The sequence below is a fragment of the Salvelinus namaycush genome, chromosome 36, assembly GCF_016432855.1.
Source record: "Salvelinus namaycush isolate Seneca chromosome 36, SaNama_1.0, whole genome shotgun sequence".
Taxonomy (NCBI): Eukaryota; Metazoa; Chordata; class Actinopteri; order Salmoniformes; family Salmonidae; genus Salvelinus; species Salvelinus namaycush.
In genome coordinates, this window is record NC_052342.1 from 1,649,320 (window position 1) to 1,667,349 (window position 18,030).

At 40.9% G+C, this 18,030-nt stretch overlaps 1 protein-coding gene across 1 annotated transcript in view; it reads right to left on the reverse strand.

Moving 5' to 3' along the window:
* LOC120030204 (NACHT and WD repeat domain-containing protein 2-like) overlaps nt 1-18,030 on the reverse strand; it is a 67,794-nt gene that overhangs the window by 31,919 nt on the left and 17,845 nt on the right. The window contains exon 2 of the mRNA XM_038975556.1: nt 17,902-17,990. Within this exon, the coding sequence (XP_038831484.1) occupies nt 17,902-17,990 (89 nt within the window). The remainder of the gene's footprint in view (nt 1-17,901; nt 17,991-18,030) is intronic.

Here is an 18,030-nt window from a genome sequence, read left to right on the forward strand (position 1 = left end):
ATATACAGTTGAAGTCAGAAGTTAACACACTTAGGTTGGAGTCATTAAAACTCATTTTTACCTACTCCACAAATTTCTTGTTAACAAATGATAGTTTTGGCAAGTCGGTTAGGATCTCTACTTTGTGCATGACACAAGTGATTTTTCCAACAATTGTTAACAGACAAATTATTTCACTTATAATGCACTGCATCACAATTCCAATGGGTCAGAAGTTTACATACACTAAGTTGACTGTGCCTTTAAACAGCTTGGAAAATTCCAGAAAATTATGTAATGGCTTTAGAAGCTTCTGATAGGCAAATTGACATCATTTGAGTCAATTGGAGGTGTACCTGTGGATGTATTTCAAAGCCTACCTTCAAACTCAGCGCCTCTTTGCTTGACATAATAGGGAAATCAAAAGAAATCAGCTAAGACCTCATAAAAAAAATTGTAGACCTCCACAAGTCTAGTTCATCCTTGGGAGCAATTTCCAAACGCCTGAAGGTACCACGTTCATCTGTACAAACAATAGTGCGCAAGTATAAACACCATGGGACCACACAGCCGTCATATCGCTCAGGAAGGAGACGCGTTCTGTCTCCTAGAGATGAACGTACTTTGGTGCAAAAAGAGCAAATCAATCCCAGAACAACAGCAAAGGACCTTGTGAAGATGCTGGAGGAAACAGGTACAAAAGTATCTATATCCACAGTAAAATGAGTCCTATTTCGACATAACCTGAATGGCCGCTCAGCAAGGAAGAAGCCACTGTTCCATAGCCATTAAAAAAGCCATACACGGTTTGCATCTGCACATGGGGACAAATATTGTACTTTTTGGGGAAATGTCCTCTGGTCTGGTGAATCAAAAATAGAACTGTTTGGCCATAATGACCATCATTATGTTTGGAGGAAAAAGGGGGAGGCTTGGAAGCCGAAGAACACCATCCCAACCGTGAAGTATGGGGATGGCAGCAACATGTTGTGGGTTTGCTTTGCTGCAGGAGGGACTGGTGCACTTCACAAAATAGATGTTATCATGAGAAAGGAAAATGATGAGGATATATTGAAGCAACATCTCAAGACATCATTCAGGAAGTTAAAGCTTGGTCGCAAATGTGTCTTCCAAGTGGACAATGACCCCAAGCACACTTCCGAAGTTGTGGCAAAATGGCTTAAGGACAACAAAGTCAAGATATTGGAAAGCCCTGACCTCAATCCTATAGAAATTTGGTTGGCAGAACTGAAAAAGTGTGTGCGAGCAAGGAGGCCTACAAACCTGACTCAGTTACACTAGCTCTGTCAGGAGGTTCCCCAACATATTGTGGGAAGCTTGTGGAAGGCTACCTGAAACGTTTGACCCAAGTTAAACAATTTAAAGGCAATGCTACCAAATACTAATTGAGTGTATGTAAACTTCTGACCCACTGGGAATGTGATGAAAGAGAAAAAAGCTGAAATAAATCATTCTCTCTATCAATCGAATTTCAATGAAATGTATTTATAAAGCCCTTCTTACATCAGCTGATGTCACAAAGTGCTGTACAGAAACCCAGCCTAAAACCCCAAACAGCAAGCAATGCAGGTGTAGAAGCATGGTGGCTATGAAAAACTCCCTAGAAAGGCCAGAACCTAGGAAAAAACCTAGAGAGGAACCAAGCTATGAGGGGTGGCAAGTCCTCTTCTGGCTCTGCCGGGTGGAGGTTATAACAGAACATGGCCAAGATGTTCTCTACTATTATTCTGACAGTGGTGATCTAACTGACCTAAGACAGGGAATTTTTACTAGGATTAAATGTCAGGAATTGTGAAAAACTGAGTTTAAATGTATTTGGCTAAGGTGTATGTAAATTTCTGACTTCAACTGTATTTATGCCTCTTGTCCAGATGGGACAGGGCAGTGTGCAGTGTGGTGGCGATTGCATCATCTGTGGATCTATTTGGGCGGTAAGCAAATTGAAGTGGGTCTAGGGTGCCAGGTAAGATGGATGTGATATGATCCTTGTCTAGTCTCTCAAAGCACTTCATGATGACAGAGGTGAGTGCTATGGGGCGATTGTCATTTAGTTAAATTACCTTTGCTTTCTGAGGTACAGGGACAATGGTGGTCATCTTGAAGCATGTGGGGATAACAGACTGGGATAGGGAGAGGTTGAATATATCTGTAAACAGACCAGTCAGCTGGTCTGCGCATGCTCTGAGGACGCGGCTAGCTATACCATCTGGGCCTGCAGCCTTGGGAGGGTTAACACGCTTAAATGTCTTACTCAAGTCGGCCACGGAGAAGGAGAGCCCACAGTCCTTGATAGCGGGCCGCGTCAGTGGCAGTGTATTATCCTCAAAGCGAGTGAAGAAGGTGTTCAGCCTGTCCGGAAGCAAGACGTGGCTGCTTTTCCTTTTATATAATCCGTTATTGTCTGTAGACCCTGCCACATACGTCTCGTGTCTGAGCCGTTGAACTGGGACTCAACTTTGTCCCTATACCGACGTTTAGCCTGCTTGATTGCTTTGCGGAGGGAATAACTACACTGTTTGTATTCTTCCATATTCCTAGTCTTCTTGCCCTGGTTAAATGCGGTGCTTCGCACTTTCAGTTTTGCGCGAATGCTCCCATCTATCCATGGTTTCTGGTTGGGGTAGGTTTAAATAGTCACAGTGGGTACAACATCTCCTATGCACTTCCTGATAAACTTATTCACCGTATCGGGATATGTGTCAATATTATTTTCTGAAGCTACTCTGAACATATTTTTATTTTTAATTTTATTTCACCCTTATTTAACCAGGTAGGCTAGTTGAGAACAAGTTCTCATTTGCAACTGTGACCTAACCAAGATAAAGCATAGCAATTCGACACATACAACAACACAGAGTTACACATGGAATAAACAAAACATACAGTCAATAATACAGTAGAAAAAAGAAAACAAAAAGTCTATATACAGTGAGTGCAAATGAGGTAAGATACGGGAGTTAAGGCAACAAATAGGCCATGGTGGCGAAGTAATTACAATATAGCAATTAAACACTGGAATGGTAGATGTGCAGAAGATGAATGTGCAAGTAGAGATACTGGGGTGCAGAGGAGCAAGATAAATAAATAAATACAGTATGGTGATGAGGTAGAGATAGATGGGCTGTTTACAGATGGGCTATGTACAGGTGCAGTGATCTGTGAGCTGCTCTGACAGCTGGTGCTTAAAGCTAGTGAGGGAGATATGAGTATATCCCAGTCTGTGTGCTCAAAACAATCTTGAAGCGTGGATTTCTATTGGTCAGACCAGTGTTGAATAGTCCTCACCACGGGTGCTTCCTGTTTGAGTGCCTGCTTATAGGAGGGGAGGAGCAAGATGGAATTGTGGTCCAATCTGTCGATAGTAGGGTGGGGGAGGGCCTTATATGCATTCTGGAAGGTACTATAACAATGGTTGAGAATTTTAGCAGTGCGAGTACAACAATCAATATGTTGATAGACAGACAGTATAGAGAGAGAGAGAGAGAGAGACAGACAGGAGAGAGAGAGATAGACAGGAGAGAGAGAGAGAGAGAGAGAGAGAGAGAGAGAGAGAGAGAGAGAGAGAGAGAGAGAGAGAGATTGTTTTGAATAATCTTTATTGGGTCTGAGAGTTTGGAATAATCCTTATTGGGTCTGGGAACTGTGGTGGCTTATTTCTGTATTGACCAAATGAGGAGAGTTACAAACTTCACACACCAGTCAGAGTTATACGTAATACATCTTTAATAATAAGAGCATTGCAATAGCCTTTGACTTTCCGTGAAGCAGAGTATGTTACAATCCCTGGTGTCTCTCTGAAAAGGAACTCTCGCTTTGAGGTCATCAGCTTTATTATCCAGTGATTGTACATTAGCGAGTAAAATACTCGGGAGCCGTGGGTGGTGTGCACACTAAGTCGAACCAGAAGACCGCCTCGGTCTAATGTAGCTGGCGCAAAAGAAACGCCTGAGCAGCGTTTCTTTCTTTCTGGTACTGATGAGGGAAAAAACTATCTGGGGAAGTTCTCTTCTGCTACTGTTAAACCAATCCAGTAAATATGGAGGAAGAGTTAAGATGGAGTGTTAAGATGGAGCCATTCCTATGGGGGAAACGTCCGAAAGCGGAAGTTACATCACAGATTCTCTTTCCATTTCCCCTGAAATCTGGATGTTGTTACTAACCCCACAAAGGGTGGCTTGTGGTTGGCATGTCAAGGCAAGGAAATAGGTTGGAGAGTAAAAAGGATGTGAGTTCTTAGGTGTTTTCAAATTGACCTTCAATTTCATCTTAGTGTTGAGTACTCGTTGAGGTGCAACAGGGGGGAGAGGCCAGAATGATTTAGCAGTCCATGCTAGCCATCATGGTCAGTTGGCTTGTCAGAAAGCCAAGGAAAGTCTCTCACTTTGACTGACACATTGGCAGTGAACATAACAGAACTGACAGGCCAAATAATTGTACACCGCAAATAGCAACTATTCACTGCAAACGGAGGGTGGGTGGGGCCATCTGTTTGACTTACAGCCCTCTGGGGAGCTATCCTCCACGTGGAGTGCAAGGAAGGGCTGGAGCCTAGCCCGTGTTCATTGGGTGGGTTGTTGTGGACTGGCAGGCTAGTGGTTGGTGCTATCAGCAAAGATGGTGGATAAATGAAGATAGTTCACTTAGACCGTTTACCAATGAAAAACATTGTCAGTTCCGGTCTGCTTAAGGGGGTGGCTTTCCAATAGACACCAGGGCCTGGTTTCCCAAAAGCATCTTAAGGCTAAGTTCATCACTAAAACCTTCATAGGAGCATAGTTACATTTCTGAGCTCTTTTCCAAAACCAACGTTATTAACGTTGCACTTGAAAATGCTCCTAATCTAACACCTGCCTCAGACCACTTTTAGAACAGCTAAGTGCGTTGTTAGATGCTTTTTTTGCCCTACCGCATCACTTAATACACAGAAGATCTCCATTAAACATAGAATCACAAGATTTATCTGTCTCTCTGTGACGGCTGATGACTTCAGAATGAAGTTGACTACAAATACAAACTAGCCAATGTCTTTGCAATTGATACAAAAAAAGTGACGTATAAAAACATGCCGAGATGACTGCCTTAAAATATAAACAGTAGGCTATAGGCCAATTTCAATCATATTGAAAAACAATTCATGTTCAATTAATTTAGTTTTACTTTGCTGCTTGTACGCTACTGTCTGTAATTTGTCTCAATATATTTAATGATGTGTAGCCTAACATGTGTGCAACGATGTGCTAAATCGGTGATTAGAACAAGCCACCTCAATATTTGCAGCCGTAGGTGGTAATATCTCTCTAGGAGCTGCTCTGCTCATCAGTATTGTGGAATAATTCTAATGGTAAGGTAAGATTTGAATGGAGAAAGCTGATCTGAGAGCAGTGCTCACTTTCCTTCCATCTTTTCCGTATCGAACCATACTCTGATGCATTTAGCAACCGCTCTCTCTGCTGTGGTGTTTTAGAAAACACAGGGTACATCTTCGGCCGTTGTAGGAAAGATGCATCATTAAAACACTCGTAAGCCTAAGTTTCATCGTTATGAGGAAACCTGTCCTAGTGTGTTAGTAGCTGGGTCTGGTCTACTTTGTTCATTGACTGTAATGTAACCAGAAAACAATTAAGGAGTGGGGTGTCTTGCTTCGTCTTCTGTCAGTGCTATCACCTGGAGAGCTGGGCCAGGGCTCACTGGCACAGAGCAGTAAAGTGTGGCGGCCTACAAGAACCGTCGGATGTAGCGCCCACTCATTGTTGGTAAAAAGCCCTAATTCAACTAAATTTTTTTGATTTGAGTGGTTTCGGATACGTTAAATGTAGTGGTCAGATTTTTATTTTGTCAAAAAGTAACAGAGCGAACATTAACGTTAGTCCATTCATAACGAGGTTCAGCTGGCCAAAATGACATGAAAAGTAATCAAATTATATTTACAGTGTTGCAGTAATTTCAGCAGTTCAGATTTATTTAGATTTTAAGTAGCAATCAAACAACATCCTATCTTAAACTTGTTGGAAGCGAAACGCATCTTGCTGTCATTCACTGTGTCATTTTGTGCCGCATCCCATTTCTTGCTATGCCCATGGCCACTTGTCTTCTTTCCCCCTCAAATTTGTGAAAGCATTGGATAGGTGTAGATGAATTGTCTACCAATACAGTTACACCAATCCACTGCTTTGAAATCTTTGGGTGTGGACAAGTGCGCAGGGGAGGAGGTGTGCTAGTAGTAACGCGCACACACTTCCTTCCCTCTTTGTAATCAGTCATCAAAACGTCTCATCTTTGAAGCTGACCGATATCTATTCGCTTTTGATTCAGCGGGATAGTTATCACTATGAGCAAAGTTGCCAATATGCTCTGAATTACCCTTATCAATGATTATTTTACGACTGGTCCCAACGATAGTCAACAAAGTGAAGAATTCAAGTCCAGTCACCTCGTTAAACATTCACATCAATAAAATCCTTGCTGCCCACTACCATCCGGGCCTTCAACAACACCAGGTTGCAATCAACACACAGCACTACCCAGTTATTTTACTTGTCCTTTTGCATAATAGTATTTTACTAGCCTTTGTGTGATTGTATTGTAGTGTTGTATTTTGTTTTTTTACTACACCTGTGTGACAAACAAATTTAATCTCATCTCTCAGCAGAAGAGATCGTTCCTCCTGACCTGTTCCTGTCAGATGAATTTAAATTAGTATCATTACCTTATTTCTTCTGTCTTTCATGCTGTCATTGTTGTATGTTGTCAAATCAAACAGATCTTTCTTTAATGTGTTTTAGGTTTGGTGTTTGCAGTTAAGGATTTGTTGTTTATTGTTTATAATCGCCCTAAAATGCAAATAATTTTGGCTCCAATTCCAATGTATTTATCGATTATTGTACATTATATAACGGGTGGGCCTAATCCTGAATGCTGATTGGTTAAAACCACATTCCAGCTAGTGTCTATTCCACAAGTTACCACCGGCTAAATCTATGATGTTAAAATGCCTATTTACTCTGTTCCATCTGACTGTGCAATCCACTGTCTCATCAGCTCAGCCAAGCAATTTATAAACTTGATCTCCACTATAAAAAGCATCTAGACATTATCTCACGTTTCTTTCAGACTAACATTTAGTTTTCAGAGATTTTTATAAACCTTGCTGTCTGTCACTCTGACATCTGCACATTGTTTCAATATTCAAATTTGATCTCCAGCTGTCCCATAGTAATGAACGAGTCGAGATGAGACGGTCAAGCAGGCAGCGTTTCTCAGCCAATCGAAATCATGAATCAGCTGACATCATTTCTATGGATATAAACAAAGAAATGTCAATTGAAAAAAGGTCAAACGAAATGAACTCTGCAGCTAGTTTGCAGTCTTTCCAGCTTCAGTTTGAAGTGATTGTGTTAGCTGTGTTGTTGGCTAGCTCCTCTGAACAACAGTGTCCTGACGAGTTAGCACATTTTCTATGCCAGGCAGTTTGTCATTAGCTCATTGTTATGTATGTCTCCAAATAAGTGTCACTAGAAAACAGTTTCAACAACTGCAAATGCAGCTACTTTGCTGTTATTCTGGCTGCACTTTTTGACGTGGCTGTAAATTAGTCATAGTTGGCTAGCTAGCAAGCAATGGATGAAAACGTTGCCAATGGAACATTTACAACGAACCACTGGGTCGCGTCTCTTGCAACCGAACCGATAGAACGAACGACCAGCCGGCTTGGGTACCAACACTAGATTTGTGTCAGGACTATATCTTGTGGAAGAATGAAATAATATGACCAATATAATCAAAATAAAGTTTTGAATTAAAATAATGATTTACATATTTTCATATGTAGGTAACCCATTGTATAAAAGTGAAGGTCCTCGAAGGAGACCTAACAACACCCATGCCAGTAAACAGTGCATGCAGAAAGTATTCAGACCCCTTGACTTTTTCCACATTTTGTTAAACTACAGACTTATTCTAAAATGGATTAAATATATAAAAATCCAAATGAATCTATACACAATACCTCAGAAAACATTTTTTTTTTGCAAATGTATTAAAAATAAAGCACAGAAATACGTTATTTACCACCTGGTATGGAAACTGATCGGCATCTGACCGTAAGGTACAACAGAGGATAATGCGTACGGACCAGAACATCACTGGGGCCAAGCTTCCTGCATCCAGGACTTCTATACTAGGTGGTGTCAGAGGAAGGCCCAAAAAATTGTCAAAGACTCCAGCTACCCAAGTCATAGACTGTTCTCTTTGCTACCGCACGGCAAGCGGCACCGGAGCGCCAATTCTAAGTCTAAAAGGCTTCTTAACAGCCTTTACCCCCAAGCCATAAGACTGCTGAAGAATTAGTCAAATGGCTACCAGGACTGTATTTTGCACTGCCCCACCCCCTTTTTTTCTACTGCTGCTACTCGCTGTTTATTATCTATGCATATATGCACATATTACTTCACTCACCTTGACTAACGTACTCCCCCGCACATTGACTCGGTACCGGTACCCCCTGTATATAGCCTTGTTACGTGTTACTTCTTTTTACATTAGTTTATTTAGTAAATATTTTCTTAGCTCTTATTTTATTCAAAATGTATAGATAGTTAAGGGCTTGTAAGTAAGCATTTCACACCTGTTGTGTGAAAAATACAATTTCAGATTGATGATGTTAGTATAAAAGTTTACAGTCATCATGATGACATAAGATTGATTGCTTAAAAGAAATCAATATCTTTGGTTTTGTACTGTTGGGAGTTAATTGCAGTGCATTACATTTACACACAATACCCCATAATGACAGAGCGAAAACTTTTTTTTGTGTGCAAATAATAATACAAAAAAGCATAAATATCTTATATACATAAGTATTCAGACTCTTGGTTATGAGACTCAAAATTGAGCTCAGGTGCATCCTGTTTCCATTCATCATCCTTGAGATCGTTCTATAACTTAATTGGAGTCCATCTGTGGTAAATTATATTGATTGGACATGATTTGGAAAGGTACACATCTGTCTATATAAGGTCCCCCAGTTGACAGTGCAAGTCAGGGCAAAAACAATGCCATGATGTCGAAGGAATTGTCCGCAGAGCTCCGAGACAGCATTGTGTCGAGGCACAGATCTGGGGAAGGGTACCAAAAAAGGTCTGCAGTATTGAAGGTCCCCAAAAGGCACCTAAAGACTCTCAGACCATGAGAAACAAGATTCTCTGGTCTGATGAAACGCAGATTGAACTCTTTGGCCCGAATGCCAAGCATCACGTCTGGAAGAAACCTGGCACCATCCCTACGGTGAAGCATGGTGGTGGCAGCATCATGCTGTGGGGATGTTTTTCAGGGACTGGGAGACTAGTCAGGATAGAAGGAAAGATCAACGGAGCAAAGTACAGAGAGATCCTTGATGAAAACCTGCTCCAGAGCATTCAGGACCTCCGACTGGGGGCGAAGGTTCACCTTCCAACAGGACAATGACCCTAAGCACACAGCCAAGACAACGCAGGAGTGGCTTCGGGACAAGTCCAGCTAGAGACCGGACTTGAACCCGATCGAACATCTCCGGAGAGACCTGAAAATAGCTGTGCCGCGTCGTGGTTCGTTTAAGAAGGATATGATCCATGCGTGTTTGGAAAATCCCTCCATGAGAGGTTGAAAACCAAACCTATCCTCCTACTAGACCTATCATAAAAGCATTAAGACAAGTTAAAGTTATGAACAGTAGCTTATTTCCCAAATATTCTATCCTATAAAAGTGTTGTCCTAAAGTTGTTGTGGCTTTCAAAAATTCAAGAATGAAAGTCTATAGCCTAAGCTATTCTCAATCACAGCTTTATGAGAGATACTTTTTCTTTTTCTATTATTGACGAGGCAAATAAAGCAATTATTATCCAGTTTTGAAGACGGTAGACTGCTTCTATCCAGCCCATGATGTAGGCCTATAACCTCACTCCCAACATACCGTAAGACAACCCTTTCCTCATCAAATAGTCACTGCTCCATCATGTGCGCACCACACAGACAGACACAGATACACACACAGATACACACACACATACCTGTTCTGCTCCTCCGCACCAGAAAGGAATCTTAAAAAATATTTGCCATTGCCTGTACTTAGCCTATGCCCAGGCTTTCAACAACTTTATATGTCATCGTGATTCGTCCAGTTGCATTCAATTTCGTGCTATAGTCCAACTGTCTTTTAAATCTGACGGCATGTTTTTTTAGTAAAATAATTTGGGGTGGGTGGCCAATAGAGGCGATAGCAGTGTAACAGTCACATAATGAAGACAAATCATACAATCAAAAAAGTCTAATGCAATAAACAGCACAATCAACCCAAATGTGACAAAATCAATCAATCAAGACTCATTAGGTACACAAAAAAACTTCATAACCTAATATCATGACACCCCTCAGCACCAACTCAACAATGGCCGCCGATTCCTTGTATGTCACGATTAGTTGCACTGGGGGCCATAAGCTCATATTACCCCTGTGTTGAATGGAGAATAGAGAGGTGTAACAGAACATTGTGTGTGTCATAATAAAGAGTTTACCTCTCTGTCAGTACAGCAGGCAGGTGGGGGATTTGGTGGAGGCCCAGTAATTAAAACTCAAAGGAAGACATTAGTCATCTCTCTCACCCAGCACCGCGGGGAAAGCCGTCACGCTAATTCAATTTCCACCCCTGACCCACATCCCCGTTGGTCTGAGCAAAGAAGGGGAGGGATGGAGGGATGAGGAAGGAGGAAAAAGCTGTGACACGGTCTCCAGGAATTCAAAGAGGTGTTAGAGGTGTTTTGATAGGGCGATTGGTACTAAGGTATGAATAAAAGAAAGAACACAGTATGGAGTTCTTATTTCTCTGCCACTTTCGTTTTTCACTGTGCCTCCCGCCCCCAGCTCTCTCTTTCATATCTCTCATCCTCCGTGTCTGTCTCCTTGCCATTAGCCATGCTTATAATAATTACATACTGTACATTTAATTGTATAGTACCTTTCAGATCCCAAGGACACTTCACAAAATGTAAAAGCCCCAAAAGTACATCTCCCCTCTATTTCTCTCTCCTTGCATCCCTCTCTCTCCATCCTTCCCTCCCTAACTCCTCTATCCCCCTCACTCTATATTGTTCTCTCTCTTCAACCCCCCCTCTCTCTCTCTCTCTCTCCCTCCCTCCATCCTTTTCTCTCTGTCCATCTCTCCGTCCCTCTGTGGTAGAGGAGGGGTTGTGGCTTCTTGCTTAAGAGGCAGAGGCAGATTCAGTTCAGTAGCTTTCTATTGCCCAGTGCAAAATAAGCTTTTTTCTTTATTGAATGTCAGTCTACTAGACTTGAGGTTTAGGCCTCCATGCCTATCGGGCAAACAATCTAATATAAAACACCAGAATCCCTCTGAGGCAAAATAACACCAAAATAAATACAGTTAATATCAAAAGACACAACAATAGTGTGGTGTGTATGATTAAGCATGTGATGAAAATTATAACCCTTGCATCACAATGAGCTACTGTATAACTAATCTGCTCTGTGTGGAATGTCTTCCTGTCTCTAAATGGAACAAACATGATTCCATGTAAAAAATAAAAAAGGTAACATTTTAGTGTAGGTGTCCTTATAACACATTATAAATGGGTGGTTCGAGCCCTGAATGTTGATTGGCTGAAAGCCGTGGTATGTCAGAGCGTATACCACAGGTATAACAAAACATTTATTTTTACAGCTTTAATTATATTGGTAACCACTTTATAATAGCAATAAGGCACATCAAGGGTTTGTGATATATTGCCAATATACCACGGCTAAGGGCTGTATCCAGGCACTCCGTGTTGCATCGAGATTTAGGAACAGCCCTTAGCCGTGGTATATTGGCCATACACCAGACCCCTTGGGCCTTATTGCTTAATTATAACATTTGTCATAAGCTGTCACAGGTAGATTTACCTAGTTATGAGTAAAGGCATAAGATTCATAAAACTAGTTATAAAGGGTGACTGTTCATCTTGTTGTCACATGGTCTAATGTCAACTGTTAACAACAACTACTATTGCAGAGTCTGCATGATAACTTACGTCATATGCTATTACATGCTACATAAGACCCTAGATACCAGATGTTATAACAGGGTGTCATGTAATTGAATGGAATGACGGGCATCATAACCATGTCATATGCCTTTATAGAGTGTACACGTCCCCTTTAGTAAAGTGACATTCATTTGGATTGTAAAAAAACTATTATGAACGTGTTTATTCCACAGGATGAGATGAGAGTATGACAACATTTTACCATTCCAAAGGATCTCCAAGAAACATAGGCAAATACTACATGGGCAAAATAAATGCTACTACCGCACTACTATGGCTGACCCTGTAAAAACAGACACATTTCACTGCAGCTATCCAGTGTATGTGACAATAAAAAAAATGAATGGGAACACATGTTCTTAGTATTTTATTTTGACAAGGAGACAATAAACTGTTCTGAGTTGAACAAATTGGACCTGCTCTACACAGTCCAAACAATGTGTTTTGTTTGACAGTATACTTGACAGTATTGCCACCAGCTAGCTAATCATTCACACCCATAGTAGCACAACAGGAGCACGAGCAGCCGCACTGTGCCCCCATCGATGTATATCTAGCTAACTAGAGATAGCTAGTTAGCTAGGGGACTCCCTCAAACACGCCACTTTGATACAGTTTTTCATAGCAGGTTAAGGGAGCACTTTTGCTAACCCTAGCTCTTTTCCTAATGTTAACCAAAATGTTCTAACTTGCCACGCTAATTCTCCTAACCTGCTGAGTAGGTTCTCCTAACCTGCTATGAAAAAGTAACTTCCAGTTATAGTTGTATCAAAATGGCATTTTTTTTAGGAGAATCTCAGTTAGCTAACTAACTTTTATTTAATTACAAAGCTTACTTTGCAGCACATGACACAATACATTCTCTTTCACATACACTTTAAACGCAATGACTTTTTCATCTTAATAGCTACATGCCGTTTCACTCATTCTAACTAGCTAACATTATTCTACATGTTATTTCCTGTTGGTTTGCCATCAGCAGATACACTTGCTTCTGATGTGTTGATGTGTTAGTAAATCCCACCCTTCTTCTTCCAATTTCAGTGATATGATTCACTGACACAAAGCTCCCAATACCTTTTCATTGGATCTGCAAAATGTCCAGTTTGTTTCAGCGAATCATATTGCTGAAATTTCACGGACAGTTTGCAGATCCAATGAAAAGCTCTTGAGTCACCGAAATGGATTGAGAGCTCTTGTGACTAGCTAGCTCTCTAGCTAGCGAGGTAGCTGTGCACTGATGGGGGCACAGTGGGACTGCTCATACTCATGGCGTGCCACTACAGATGTGAACGGCTCGCTAGATCCAAAATGTCACTTAGGGCCAATTAGAGATAAACCCCTGACATGTTGGTTCACCCACGGGTGAAGTTCACCATGTTAAGGTCCATAATGAAGAAGTGAGGGCAGGAACGACATGGTTTGACTGTATTATAATGACACTGTTTCTGAACTCAGAAGGCGGAAAATAACTTCCTCTTGGGGTTGGTTTTGACTTCTCTGGGTGCTGAGCGGCTGAATAATTGTGTTACCGTATGAGGGCAATCGTCGCTACTGCTCTTACTTATCAATTTTAGTGGAGGACAGGGGAGAGGAGAGGGCTCACCTATCTGACCTCTGTAGCAGCCAGGGAGGGAGACCAGGACAGTGAATGGAGATGCTGGACCAATGGCAGGAGGGGAGTGAGGGAGTAGGGATGAGCACCGTTATTTGAATATACGAATATACAAACGGATGTTAGTATTTGAATACTTGTGTGAGCATTTTTTGCACAATAAAAATAAAAATATTAGGCCTATTCTAACCTGATATGAACACTGAAAAGGCTATTTCTAAATTAAATTGTCTATGCTACAGTGTTACATAAAATGATATACCATGACATTCCAAATTGTAAATGTAATAAAACAACACATTTTTCAATGTAGTTATGAGGTGCACGGTGCGCCCCATAAAAAAGACTGGTAGCTGACCGGTAGCATTCACGTGTGTAGCTTGTTGTTTATGTTAGCCAATCAAAGTGGCAAAGAGGCTCAATGTGTAGTAAGTGAAGTGAGAGTTCACTAATGTAATGCAAGATGGAATAAAATGACAGAATTTAAAGTTAGTGAAATGAGAACGAGTAAGCTACAACGAGAAACCAACAGGTACGCTACTGGTTTATCCTAATGGGGTTGGGGAGAAAGCACAGCATGTAGTCCTTAATTAGCCTAGCTAGCTAGCTTCTTTAGCCTACTCCAGTCAAGACAGGCACTGTTATATGGGATGATAAATAATATTGTGGCTGCTACAAGTTATCTAGTTTTGGCTGTAGCCAAATTTCCACAGCGTCTCTCTTTCCCTCCGTCTGCTCGCTTCACATACAACCCATTTATAAACTTTTCAGGCAGCTGCAGCAATAGAGCGCCAGCTTCAACCTGCTGCAGCAGTGCTCAGGTTAAAAAATGTAACTTAAAAAAAACAAACATGTATTTCGAATATCCGGATATCCGTCAAAAATGAATGAAACTATTAGAATATTGAATTATGTCAAACCCCGATACCTAGGAGAGAGGGAGAAAAGAGAGACAGAGAGAGAGAGAAAGGCATACAATATGCGGGACTATCCACATTTTTGCTGTCCTGCCAACGCTCAATTTCAGTTTTCAAGATAATTTTATGTAATTGGAAAACAGTTGGTAAACTTGGGCATGCAAATGAAGACAAGAAAAACATCTCGACTCTCCCTTCTGTCTTACACCGTTTGATACTAGAACTGTGCTTGTGTTGCGGTTTCAAAGCAATAAGATAATTATACTAAAAGCACTCCTCAGAACAACAAGCCAGGTATGCATATCAAGTCTACAACTTAGCAGGTTTGAGAAAAATACACAGATGACGTGTTTTCTTCTTCATAAATAATTACGGAAACACAGCTTTGAGAGTGTCACGCCTTGACCTTAGAGAGCCTTTTATTCTCATATTGGGTTAGTTCGGGGTGTGACTAGGGTGGGTACTCTAGTTTTGTTATTTCTATGTTGACCTGGTATGGTTCCCAATCAGAGGCAGCTGTCTATCGTTGTCTCTGATTGGGGATCATATTTAGGCAGCCTTTTTTCCCACTGGGTTTTTGTGGGATCTTGTTTGTTTGTGTGTAGTTGCCTGTGAGCACTGCATTTGACTTCACGTTTCGTTTGTTCTTTATTGTTTTGGTGAGTTTCATTGATTAAACATGTACTTGAACCGTCAATTCTACAAATGATCGTGACAGAGAGTGTTTTTGAAGCTGTTGCTTTGTGTGGATCGATTTCAAACCATGGCATTATAGAAAATAGAAAAGTAGTAAATAGTAAAAGAAAAACTGAAATCGAGTTTCATCTCTCGTCTGTCTCTCTCCTCAGTAGCTGGTATTGTTAGGCAGCTGGAGAGACGTTTGACTGACAGCCATTAAACAATATCCCGTCAACTGTAGTGGGAAAACTGCTATTGTAATTCATCTCTGGTGGTGACGGGTGTGTGTGTGTTTGATGGGTGTGTGTGTTTCTGTGTGTGTATCTGTGTGTTTGTGTGTGTGTATGATGGGAGTGTCTACAACTGAGATTAGCTCAGACAATGGCAGCCATGTTTTTGCCAACCATAATAAAGTATTTACTTTCTCACTGGTACCCCATTATCAAAACAGTTCTTTACTTAAATATTTATTTTACGGTATCTAAAGTGTGTCAAATCACAATGAAGTGTTGCACAGAAGGACTATCTCTATATAGCATGAACTCAATTGTGATGACTGAGAAAGACAAATGACTTTCCAGACGAGTGAGAAAGGACTGCCATTTCTCAGACATAAATCTACAGTATACTGAGCTTTGGGGATGTTTTTCAGCAGGCAGGGACTGGGAGAATATTCAGGATCGAAGGAAAGATGAACGCAGCAAAGTACAGAGAGATCCTTGATGAAAACCTGCTCCAGAGTGCTCACGACCTCAGGCTGGGGGCGAAGGTTCACCTTCCAACAGGACTGCGACCTTAAGCATGGATCTCATGGAGTATTAGCAACATTGTTGTGAAGCTTTTTGTTAGTCTAATTTACAAACCAATTCGTGGAACAGATGGAGGGATTGAGATACTTCCAGTCTTGAGTAACTACCACCTCTTTTTTTTCTCTCTCTCGCTTCAGTGCTTTAAGTTATTTGGTTTTTGATTTATTAAAATTCCCATTAGCCGACGCCAATGGCGACAGCTAGTCTTACTGGAGTCTGACATATAACAAAAAATATATTGCAGAGAAAATACTTTACAATGTACATACATTTAAAAACATGAACATGTACTGTGTGTGCATATCAGTTACTCACACGTAAGTACATACACACAAAATGTAGGTCACGTGGAGGAGAGGGAGTTCCATGCACATGGCTCTGTATATCAAAGCAAATTGATTTATAAAGCCCTTCTTACATCAGCTGATATCTCAAAGTGCTGTACAGAAACCCAGCCTAAAACCCCAAACAGCAAGCAATGCAGGTGTAGAAGCATGTATAATCCTGTACGTTTCTTTGAATTTGTCCTGGACCTGGGGACTGTGAAAAGACCCCTGGTGGCATGTCTGTTGGGATGAGTACGTCTGTCAGTGCTGTGTGTAAGTTGACTATGCAAACAATTAGGAATTTCCAACATTAATGTTTCTTATAAAAACAATTAGTGACAGTCAGTCTTTCCTCATCTCTTAGCCAAGAGAGACTGGCAGGAATAATATTATAAACAGCCCTCTGATTACAATGAGGAGCAAGATGTGCCACTCCTTTCTGGAGCAGCTGCAGCTTAGGTTTTTCTTTGCAGCACTTGAGCATAGGTTTTTCTTTGCAGCACTTGACCATATGACTGGACAATAATCCAGATAAGATCAAACTGGAGCGTGCAGGACTTAATTTTTGGAGTGTGGTGTCAAAAAAGCAGTGTATCTCTTTATTACAGACAGACCTCTCCCCATCTTTACAACCATTGAATCTATATGTTTTGATCATGACAGTTTACAATCTAAGGTAACACCAAGTAATTTAGTCTCCTCAACTTGTTCAACAGCCACACCATTCCTTACCAGATTCAGCTGAGGTCTAGAATTTAGGGAATGATTCATACCAAATACAATGCTCTTAGTTTTACACATGTCCAGGACCAGTTTATTACTGCCCACCCATTTCAAAACAGACTGAAACTCTTTGTTAAGCATTTCAGTGACTTCATTATCTGTGGTTGCTGAGGCGAATATGGTTGAATCATCAGCATACATGGACACATGCTTTGTTTAATGCGAGTGGCAGGTCATTGGTGAAAATAGAAAAGAGTTGAGGGCCTAGAGAGCTGCCCTACAGTACACCACACTTTACATGTTTGACATTAGACAAGCTTCCATTAAAGAAAACCCTCCTGAGTTCTATTATATAGACTGCCATATCGTCGATTCAGAGCTGAAGTTGAAAAGCCATAACACATAGGTTTTCTCAATGGTCAATAATATCAAAGCCTGCACTGAAATCTAACAGTACAACTCCCTCAATCTTCTTATCTATTTCTTTCAACCAATCATCCATCATTTGTGTCAATACAGTACATGTTGAGTGCCCTTTTACTTTTATTATTATGTGTTTTACTTTTCTGTTATTTCTCTATTTTCTTTCTCTCTGCATTGTTGGGAAAGGCCCGCAAGTAAGCATTTCACTGTTAGTTGTATTTGAAATCATTTGAAACCTCTTTTTGATCAATATTGGAAACCTTTGGGGGATATGTCAAAAACAACTTTCTTGCACTGCAAGACTGCAAAAGAGAAAGATTGGAAATGTTGTATTACCTGGAACTCAATCCCATAGTTCTCTCTGCAGAAGTCTCGTAGTTTGGGATATACATGCTCTTTCAGTGCATTCCTCTCTGCTTCTGTGTCTGGAAACAAAATGACAAAGTGAACACATTGATTTGTATG